Source organism: Myodes glareolus, chromosome 6, assembly GCF_982192425.1.
Source record: "Myodes glareolus chromosome 6, mMyoGla1.1, whole genome shotgun sequence".
Classification (NCBI taxonomy): domain Eukaryota; kingdom Metazoa; phylum Chordata; class Mammalia; order Rodentia; family Cricetidae; genus Myodes; species Myodes glareolus.
Window position 1 is genome coordinate 41,410,285 of NC_142031.1, and position 11,576 is coordinate 41,421,860.

The 11,576-nt window shown below is 34.3% G+C and overlaps 1 protein-coding gene across 1 annotated transcript; it reads right to left on the reverse strand.

Annotated features, from left to right (window-relative positions):
- Positions 1–7,415: 7,415 nt before the first annotated feature.
- LOC125407888 (olfactory receptor 8H1-like) lies at positions 7,416–8,375 on the reverse strand. The gene has a single exon (XM_048445777.3). It carries the CDS (start codon positions 8,361–8,363, stop codon positions 7,416–7,418), a length of 948 nt encoding a protein of 315 aa, XP_048301734.3. The 5' UTR covers positions 8,364–8,375.
- Between the last annotated feature and the right edge of the window lie 3,201 nt (positions 8,376–11,576).

Sequence of the window (11,576 nt, forward strand, 5' to 3'; positions counted from 1 at the left end):
TCTACTTTAAGACTACAGGGAACTGTAGGAAACTGACCTGCAAATGGAACCTTCCATACCTACTCTTTGAGGTCCTAACCTCACCACCTCTCTGAGACATGTTTACCCAGTCTCTCCTTCCTAGAGAGACAGTGATCCTTCAGTTGATCTGATTAAAGGAAAGCTTCTGCTGAGGTCTGTTAGCATTTTATTACTCCTGGGTCTAATTGGTTAATCCCAACAAAACTTTTGGTATGATCTGCATGCTATCCTTCTCTTCTTGATGACTTTCCTTCTCTTCCCTCACACATCTTCTCTTTTGTAAGACTCACCACTTTAGAATTATGGCTGTTTGTGAGCTCAGTATGATGTAACAACCAGCAGTCCTGATTTGAATCGTCCAGATTTTTTGATGTATTATTTAAATTAAAGTTGGGTCAATTCCTCTCTTCACTATCCTCTGACTTCATCAGCAAAGACTCTTTGTTGATTGTCTTTTAGACTGAATCTTCCAGAATTTTACTGAGAAGGTAAGGCCTAGACAATGTCTGAAGGCTCCCCAGACTTAGGTCCTCTCCTGAATTCTAGGAATTTCTCAACTTTGCTCAAAAGTTTTGCCACCTGATGTCCACATACAGGAAACACCCTCAACTGAAAATCAGGCTAGGTGCTGTGAACACTTTCTGCTCAGGATAATGACTTGACAAACAAATGTAGCATTCTACTTGTTTTAAGACATAGTTCAAAATTGTTTGCATCCAAGGACACTTTTGGTGTGTGTAATATTAACCCTCAAAAATTTATATCTTGCCAACATCATATCTGCTACTCTCAGACAACATTTCCTTCAGATCTGGGCCCAATATCAACAAAAAAACACACCTGGCCTAAATTCAGTGCTTTCTACTTCTAAAAACAGATAAACTTAGATAAATCAATAGACAAAATGGCAAAAAAAGAAATCCAAATGTTTCTATTGTCAAGTCTCTGCTTTATCCTTATTTTTATCTTTATTTCTGTCCTTCTTTTATTCCTCTGTCACTGTTCTTCAGATTTTACCTACTCAAATTTCTAAACCTAGATCCCTAAACTCTCTCTCAGATGATAAGTCCCTTCCTTATAAAAAAAAGCATATTATTATCAAATTTTCCTGTGCTGTTTAATCCAACAGAAACTTGAGACTTGGTGGAATATGACCTTTCAACTCCTGAAGCAAAGTCCTTTAAACAGTGTCCAAGGCAGGCTATCCCCTCGATTGTACAATGGGGAAAAGGAGGACACAGTTATCCAACACTTTCCTCCGTTCTGGACCTGGGCAGTTCACATTCCTTAGGAGTGATTTCTCAAGTTATCTCTGCCACTTCTACAATGTGAGAGTCATTTCCTAGTTTTGTGAATCATGTCACTCTGTCATGCACCTATGGCCTCAGACCATTTGAGCTGAGACTATGAAAACCCTTATTCTTTTTTTTTCATTTTGCTCTTTTAGGCCTATCAGCCTAGGACCTCAATACCATCTCCCTCTATACCCATACTACCCTGCCTAATTAAAATAGCATTAAAAGAAAAGGGGATTGCATTTCTATGTGGTAGATATCACCTTGAAAGCACGTCCTTTCCGTTTTGGCTGAGTGACCTCATCAAGGTAGAATTAAGCGTGTGCTGTGGCTGATCACATTACTAATAATATCATAAAAAAGCAACTGTCATATAACTTCACACCATCTTGGTTACACTGACTACATGGCGCAAACCAAAATGGCGACAGTCATAAAATTTCATAGGACAGGTCTTTTTCTGCACAGTTTCTCTAAACACTATCATTTTGTCTCTACAGACAACTCCTGTAGATGCTACCTGGTAACCTGATGACCAACATGGGCAGACAGACTGTGTTCACATTCACTTCCACACTTCACAACAACTTGTGCAGTCTTAGTCACAGCTTCTTATTAAAGTATCAGAATTGGATTCTCTTCTCTGTCCTCATTTCAATTAGTCTACATAGATCCTGGTGACATATCTACCTTTCCTCTTGTTTCTTGATGCTCTCAGCCCACAACGCCTTTACCCATTCCCATTGCTTAATGATAGCTTCCAATACCTAGAAGCTATTTCTACACATATCCAAAAGCACATAAAAAGATTAGAAGGAAGAAATCCTGTAAGGCTGCATAATGATGTTTCTAGAAGCTCTGCGTTATTAGTGTTAGGTGTGGAATACACAACTAAGAGTCATTGGGAATAGATGCTCCAGAGGCTCCAAAACCAATATAGGTTTTTCCTACTCCTCTTCCTTGTCCACCTGAATTAGATGATAAAACCATATTACCAATTATTTCTTAATTAAGATATTTACTTCCCTGATCCCATATCCACCCTTCCTCCATCCCACCCATCCCATTCCCCCAAGCACTCCCGAATCCTTCCCTTCTCCCTTCTCTCTACCTATCTCCCCTTACATCCACCTCCTAATACCCCAGTGCACCCAAGTTTTGACCTGGAAACAACCTAGGTGCCCCTCAATGAAAGGTTAAAGAAGGTGTGGAACATAAACACATTGGAGTTTTACTCAGAGGTAAAAAACAATGACATCTTGAAGTTTGCATGCAAATGGATGGAAATAGAAACGCTTTACTTAGTGAGGTTACCCAGACCCCAAAAGAGGAATATGGTATGTACTCACTCATAAGTGGATTCTAGCCATAATTAAAGGACATTGAGCCTCTAATTCGTGATCCTAGAGAAGCTAAATAAGAAGGAGAACCCAAAGAAAATCATATAGTTATCCTCCTGGATATTGAAAGTAGACAAGATTGCCAGGCAAAACAATATTGTTTTTCTCTAGCTGAACTGTCTCTCCTTATTTTATTTTCAATCTATAAAAACTAAAAAAGCTGAAAGAAATATTCCTCATTTGTGATCAATAGTCCACAATTACATTTACTCTACTAGATATTGAGCCCATTTAGTCACACACATCATTTCATGTAGGTCTTGTAAATATGTCAAAATATATATTTGGCATCAGTACTTACTACAGAAAACAGTACCCAAAATAAATTTTTTTCAACTAAATCTCTTAAAACTGGCTTCAGGAATAAAACCTGCTTTCATGGCTGCATAGTCTTCTATTTTAAGTGTATTATATTAGAATTTTCAGTACATCTGTCTCCAGCAGCAGATACATGACGTGCCCTGACTCCACCCTTCTTTTACCCAGCATTCAATCCAATACTCCCCACCTACCTAGGTTCTGCCCTATCAACAGGCCAAAACAGTTTCTTTATTCATTAATGATAATCACAGCACACAGAGGGAACTCCCACATTACTTCCCCTTTTCTGATTAAATAAAATGGAGTTATAACTATAACATGGCAAAATTACATATAACAAAACAGGTATCAAACAAGAATTACAGTTACAATATTTAAATCTACTTTATCATTTATCATAACTAAAGAAAATTATAACTATAACTATAAATTCTGCAACTCCATCAAAGACTCCAGAAGGATATGCTATTACCTAAGTAAACAAGAAGTGCATTGAAAGCAACTTCTAAAACTCTAAAATTGACAGAGACATCTTGCCGCCTGGACAATCACCCCAAGTTTTTCAGTACCATTGGGGCATCCATCTTCAGCCTACAAGTCCTTAGTATCCAGCAGACTTGTCCATGAAGCAGGAAATTTCAAAGGCAATTCTGTCTATATTGGCAGTTTGCCAGTCATTTTCTTCTGTATCCTGCAGAATGTCTTGCAGACTCTTTTATGAAGCAGGAACCCTGAAGGACCATCTCACCTGTAGGCAAGTTCAGCAGCCATTTCTCTTTGGATCCTGCATGTCCAGTTAAGCAGTCTAGGCAAGAGCAGTTTCTTGCCCAAATGGCTAGCAAACTCCAAAAGGAGCTGCTTCAATGCCCATCTTCCTCTTGAAGTAGCTGGTGCTGCCAGGAGCAAATTATCTCATTGTCATGAAAAGTCCTAAATTTTTAAAGCATTTAAACGCCATATTCTGAAGGTCTCTAAATGATTTAAAGAATTCTTATCTAACTGAAATATATCTCTATATATTGAGAAAATCTAACTAGAATGACTGCAAGCTTGACTATTATAGATGATTATCTATTAACCTATATTTCTTAATTATACATTTTTTAAATGTACTACACAATCACAATCCCTTAATAAAGAGCAGAAATATACATTACACAAGATTGAGCATAAATTTGTATCAATTAACCAAGATCCATGCCAATGCAAATCTCTATAGCATATCTACCTTTAAATGTAAACAAATATTTATAGGTAATATTTGGGAATATTGATGCAGTTATCTCCAAACAGCTTCTTCTGTTTATTGAGTGAAGGAATTTTTGAGGGTTGTTTTGGGGTGTTCATGGTGACCTCTCAGGCAGCCTTGGTCCATAAAACCATATTTGTCTGGAAGCAATCCACGGTTCTCATCTTCTGTGAAAACAAAGATGAATCTCTTTCCCAAAGCAACATATCCTTATACTCACATTTTGGAATCAAAATGCCTTTATATTGTTTTAACTTATCAGTCCATACAATGAAATGACTCTTTGCTTGGCTCATTCACCGTCAAAATGTCAAAGATAACTCAATAATATACATATTCAAGACTTTGTGAATTTTTCATCTTTTCGAGCTTATTTTTCTTCTGTACTCTGTCTCTTTAACGACTTCACCTTTTTTTAAAACCATTTACTTCTTTTCATAACTGTCTATACACTTTTTCTTCTCTCCCAAGCCTACATACATTTAGCCAACGCTGTGACCCACTTATGGGTCTTTTCTAGCTGAGAATACGTGACAGCTGAGCTCTCAATCCTAATAAGACATCGACATCACCCCTTACAAGGTACAGGTAACACTGGGGAAGACAGGCAGCTGCGGGGTTGAGTAGAGTAATATGAAAAAAACACTGGTGTTTGTCGTGTCACGGATGTCACAATGATGAACTTAAAGCAGCTGTGGCTACTTGTCCAGTTCCTAGAAACACACACACACATATACGTTCACAATTTGAAATGTAGTCTTATTAGTAATTGGAGGAAGATGAAGAAAATAAGAGGGCAATGATAGCAGGGGCTAGTACAGTCAAAATACTGTGTATGCTTTACTGATGTCCTTTTCAGAGATGGGCACTCATTGTAAATTACTCACTGTGTTAATGATTATCCCACTTATGACAGAGACTTCCCTAATCAAATCTAAGAGTAGAAATAGGACTATGGTTATAATATACATTGTACACAAGAATTATATCAGTGAAAAGATATTCTAGTGTTAAAATCTGGAATGTCTTTACATTCCTAGAAATAGGTTACAAATTATTAAGTTATATCTGCATTAAAAAATTTCATTAAAAGTGCATTTAAAAATAAACATGTATTAAATATCACCAACAGAATTTCACAGAAAATGAGGAAAATATATGGAATTAGGCATATTAAAATTCTAAGTAAAACAAACTAGAAAATATTAAAAGCAAATATTTATTAAATATTTTATCATTTATCACAAACATAAACCAATGGCAGTAACAAAAGTATAAATTACAGACAATACAGGTGCTGCAGAAAATATGAGACAAGATTCATGGAGTATTGATATACTACAATGCAAGTCTATGGAAGAGATAAAATAGGGAAATTTCTAATATATGGATGAACTGGAATGCTTGCATTTGTGGAAATAAGCACAGTAGAATATATATGGAAATGTAGTAAATAAACATAACCCTAGATTAATAGATAAATATTTATGAAATATAAAATATAAATGTATAAATTATATATCTATAAGTAAAAGAGATCAACAAAGTTAAATACTACGAGTGTGGCACTACATTTTCTAAAACAATGCTTAAATAAAATATACATTAAACAGAAATAATGTGATATATACATTTAACTCTGAAAATAAATTTAATACTCTATCTAAAAATGTTTATTACTTACAACAAAATATAAATTTATAGTCAATATTATGCCTTAGGATATTTCATTTATATAATACAATAAAGACTCTGTCAATCCTTTAATTCAAAGATTTATTTAAACATTTTACAAATGTAAATTAATAAGATAAAAGTCAGTGAAACAGTATTAGGAAAGTATTTTTGTGTTTTTGCAGATGATCTGATGCTTTAAAGTTTAGCATCTGCACACACAGGAGTTATTACTGTACCTAGAAATCTGACTTGTGTGTGTGTAGGATAAGAGCTCTAAAGAAATGATGATAAGAAGTAAGATCTTGGTCACACGCTGAGAATATATTCAGTACACAACTCATATTCAAAAAGATGGTCAAGCATTTGACTTTTAAGTGAATGAAGAAAGGTACAAAAATGTTACAGAGTAGATGACATGCATTTGTTATGTTACAGTATATAAAAGTACAATCAAATTATTGATTGATAAGAATGTGGAAATGTGTGTTAATAACTATTATAGTGCTTCTTTTCCTTAACAACCTTAAAGATTTTCCATATGTCACCAATATTACAATATACCCGTTCATTATCATTAAATTTTACTTAAATTATTTAACTCTAATCTAAATTTTAGAACTATTGATTTTATTTCCAGTTTTTTGAAGAATTGTGACTAATAGATCAGTGTTTAAATATCTGTAAATATTATTCAAACCAACTACGGATGAAATTTAGCAAAATTTTTGAATTATAATAAGCATAAGCAGAGATTTTCATTTTCACTGATGTGTTATATCCATTTTGTTATCACATTGTCATCTGATTATTATTTATTTTTGCAACTGAGGAAAATGAAGTTTAAAATGTCACTCACTTAGTAGTGATAAGACCAATAATAAAATCTTCCAAAAGAGAATGACTTTTGAAAATGTTAATGTGTCAGTATTATGTGCCCTAAATCATATATCTGACATTTAGTAATATATTAACTACTATATAAGCTTAAGAAATTCAAATACATTTTATCAAAATACCTGTTATTTGACCTGATAATATCAAATATTTAGAGCATGGATTTCATATGCATATCCTGATTTTCAATAGTGACCAAGACTTTAAATGTCCAATTCTAAGAAATGCCTAAACTTTGGTCCTGGAAGGGAAATTCGAAAACTCTAAAACTCTAAAAGGGAAACATAAAAAGAGAAAAAGAAACAAAAAGGCAGGTTCAACCAGAGAGGGAATGTAAAGAAGTGATCAATAGCCTGGAAGTGGCAGTTCACACCTTTAATCCCAGCATTTGAAAGGCAGAGGCAGTAGGACCTTTGTGTGTTTGAGGCCATCCTGTTGTACAGTGTGAGTTCCAGGACAGCCAGGGCCACACTGCCTCCTAAACAAAAGTAAACAAACAAACAAAAAAGTGATGTTATCACTAGGAAAAGAGAAAAGTTTGAATATCTGGAAACCTTGTTATTTAAAATTCTGTGAGTCCTCTCCTTTTTTCACAAGTCTAATGACAGCACTTTTCACTTCTTTGTTTCTGAGACTATAAATGAGTGGGTTCAGCATGGGAATCACAATTGTATAAAACACAGAAGCTACTTGATCCTTTCCCAGAGAGTAGGACTTGCTTGGCTTCATATAAGTAAAGATCACAGTTCCATAGAAGACAGTGACTCCCAGAAGATGAGAGGCACAAGTGGAAAAGGCTTTGTGCTTACCTGAAGAAGAATTTATCTTCAAAATTGTAGAGAGAATGGACACATAGGATGAGGATATAGTGATAAGGGACAGCACTACAGTAGAACCAGCTAAAATGAATATGGACACTTCAGCATCATGGGTATCACTGCAGGACAAGGCTAAAATTGGGAATGCATCGCAAAAGAAATGATTGATTACCTTAGATTTGCAGAAATTCAATGTGCTCATGGGAACGACAGTGCTTGAGGAATCTATAGCTCCAATCATGTAGGATACAGTGATGAGAGCATGGCAGCGCCTTGTGGACATAATAACTGGATAGTGCAGGGGATTGCAAATAGCTACATAGCGGTCATAGGCCATTGAGGACAGTATAAAGCATTCAGTACCTGCCAAGATGCCAAAAAAGTACATTTGAATGAAGCAGCCCATGAAGGAAATGCCCCTTCTGGAAGTCAGCAGATTCTCTAAGGTTTTAGGTGTGATGACAGTTGAGTAAATGAGGTCAAGGAATGACAAGTGGGTGAGGAAGAAATACATCGGAGTGTGAAGCTGAACATCTAGATGGATGATTAGCATCATGCCTATGTTCCCCAGTACAGTGGCCATGTATATAAAGAGAAAGAGCACAGAGAGGACTAGCTGGATCTCCTTGGAATCTGTCAATCCCATAAGTATAAAGTTAGGCTCATTTGTGTGGTTCCAGGCATTCATGGTTAATGGTTCTAAAATCTGCAGAAATTAAAGACAATACGTAACCTGAGTGATTTAAAATGTTTTGTGTGCATGCATTTAAAAGTCCTTTTTTACAATTTTGTTTTCTCTCAAACAACATTATTTTACAGTTTGAGGTTGTATAAAATTTAATTGCCCAAATAGACAGATACATAAAGCATCACTTGCTTTATGTGCTCATATTGATTGGTTAGCATACTTCACAATGTTGGTGGAACTGGTACTGTTATGAAATAATTCATTTAGGCTAGAGCAAATATTAGCCTCTATAAACTACTATTTATCCCTTTCTTTTATATTAGAGAAATAATGCAAAAAGATCAAATAAATGAAGAGAATTTAATACAATTGTGTCTATGTATATAAATAGATTTTGAGCCCAAATTCTACTTATGATTCTGTGTCCTAATTTTTGTTATGTGAGTTAATTAAGTCCAATTTAAATATTGAATAAATAGTAAACAAAGATGCATAGCAAACCTAATACATGATTAATTCCTTATTTCTTAATACTGACAATTAACTCTGATTATAAATAAATTTCTCTTCTAATAGAAATATTAATGGTGATAGGATGTTTCTATTACCTGATAGTCTAAAGTCAACATTTTCTATAACTGCAGTATCAGATGATATTTGTTTATTATAGAATCTCATTCCACCAACTAAACGTCTCTGTCGACAAAAATTCTCGGTTACTTATAAGTTTAACAAATGATACGTGTACACAAATTTTCTTAACAGACCTTCTGTTTCACTTTAACTTATGTAATCCATTCTGATTTTAAAAATACTTACTGTGAACCAAAATTCATGAGGAATAAACAAACAAACAAAAACCTCCTTTAATATTCTATGCCCCCCAAATTTTTTCTGATCTTCTTTTTTCAAAATAACGTAGGAAATAAATCTACATAAGCATTGGAATACATCTGTACTAAATCCTTTATTTTTCTTTAGGTATTTGTTCCTACATCTTCTCTGAATTCATTATTCATATTGTGAAGATAAATTTAGTACCCTAGAAATTTTATGCTGTTTTCTGTGTAATGATAATGTTCTTGTTAAAGTATTGCCCAAATGAAGCCCAGGAATTACTGTGGTATAAATAAGTGAGTGGCTTCCTTGCCCTTCTGTGTTAAGATTCCAGGTTCTTCATATGTAAGAACAATGAGCATCACGCAACATGTGGTTATGTATAGGGGCCAATTTCCTGTCACGATTACTTGGCACAGTTTCAGAACTAAATTTCAAGAACAAATTGAGTCAGGAAAAGCATGATCACTCTGTTCTATCTGATGCACCAAATTAAATCTATGTGCACATATGTTTAGGTAGTGTGCATATCAAATTGGCTCAATTGCTAAATAATTTCATGATTTACATTTGTATAGGGCAATAATCAATTAAGTATGTTTTATCTACTTGAATTTTTCTGTCTTATGTCATAGCTATTCCATCAGTATCACTCATTTTTTTTCTTAACACTCATTTCAGCACTGAGCGAGCGCCCAAGCATTACTGTAGGTATAGTATCATCGCAGTAATCCAAAACTGTACAGACATTTAGATTTAAGTAGTAATGTACATCACTTCTGAAACTGGGAAACTAAAACTTAGCTTTTTATATTTTTATTCTCTCTCCTCTGTCATGCATTATATACTTTCAGTGCTTTCCTTTCCTTCCTCTTCTTTCTCTATTTCTTTTCTTTTACTCTTCATTCCATTTTTACTTAGTTTCATTTAATTACATTAGCATATATTTATTGTACACACTAATTAATGTTTTAAGAGAAGTTTACACACTGCTGGATAATGTACTTGATCATTGATGCTTCCTAAATCCCTCTCCTGCCCCGTCTCTTCCCTCTTAGTGATCATCTCTCTCCTTGATCATAGTTCCCTTGCTTCATATTTCATTCTTTCTATATTCTATGTATTGTAGAAAAATGTAGTATTTGATGTTGTTATCACAATGTGATGCTTCCCCATTTGCATTCATTTTGGGATAACAAATAGGCTGTGGTCCATCTAATCTCTGAGAAGTAAATGTGATATATGCCAGATTTTATTTACTCTCTCATCTCTAATTAGAAGCTGAAATTATGTACACCTTTCACTGTTTGATTAGCATATAGATATACTAGCATCTCTATTGTATGACATCTGTAATCTTTATGTGTGTGTACATTAACAGTACAATGATCATATTCTAGTTGTCTTTATTTTTTAATATGTAAACTACATATCAGTTCATAACCTAATTGAACTAATTGACATTCCAATTCTAAATAGCCAAGCATATAGGAGTATCTATTTACTTTTTTTAACCAAGCATTTCTTGATGACAGTTACTATGACACACTGAGAGTGATACTCAGTAGAGATTTAATTTACAATAACAATATATAGGGTGTTAAACATTTTTTATATTGTTATACACTAATATTTTTTTGCAGAAGTGCCTGCTCTGTTCAGTAGGTCCTATATTAGGAGCTCATGTGGTGTTTTTGCATCTAATTTATTTAATTCTACAACTATGTCCTCAGACACATATGTAATTGTTGTTTTTCTCCCATACTCATTTGTGTATCTGGATTCTGTTATTTGTATTATTTGTCTTGCTCTCTTTTGAAATAGTTAAAGCCAAATATGAAAACATCACCAACAATACTATAAAGTAATTATTTTTGAACGATTTGGGAAATTCAAGGGGATGAAATGTGTGAGTTATTGTTTAATCTCCATTTTCTTTCCATTATTCTTTTTTCTGGATTTTTGTGATTATACAATGTGTTGATCCACCCTATCCAAGGGACAAAATTTTTGCAGAGAGAAGAATATGGTAAAGGAATCTATGTGGTTAAACCAGGGACCTCTGTGTGTTTGACCAGTGCAAACAAAGCACTCCTCATTTTTAATATGAAAGCAAGTATACTATGAGGTGTCATTCACTGTAAGATGAAGCAAATGAAAGAAAAGTTAGGAAATACACCAAATGTTATGTCTTATCATCTCTGATCATATGGAAAGAGCCAAGAATATCCCTCCTAGGCTTTTATATCTCCTGCTGAGATTATGGGTAAATGAGAGGGCATTCCTATCATATACTTGCCTTCGGGTACATTGACTACCCATGTTTGTGCAGTTCTTCTAGAAGGACACGTAATTGGAAGAACATTCTGCACTCTG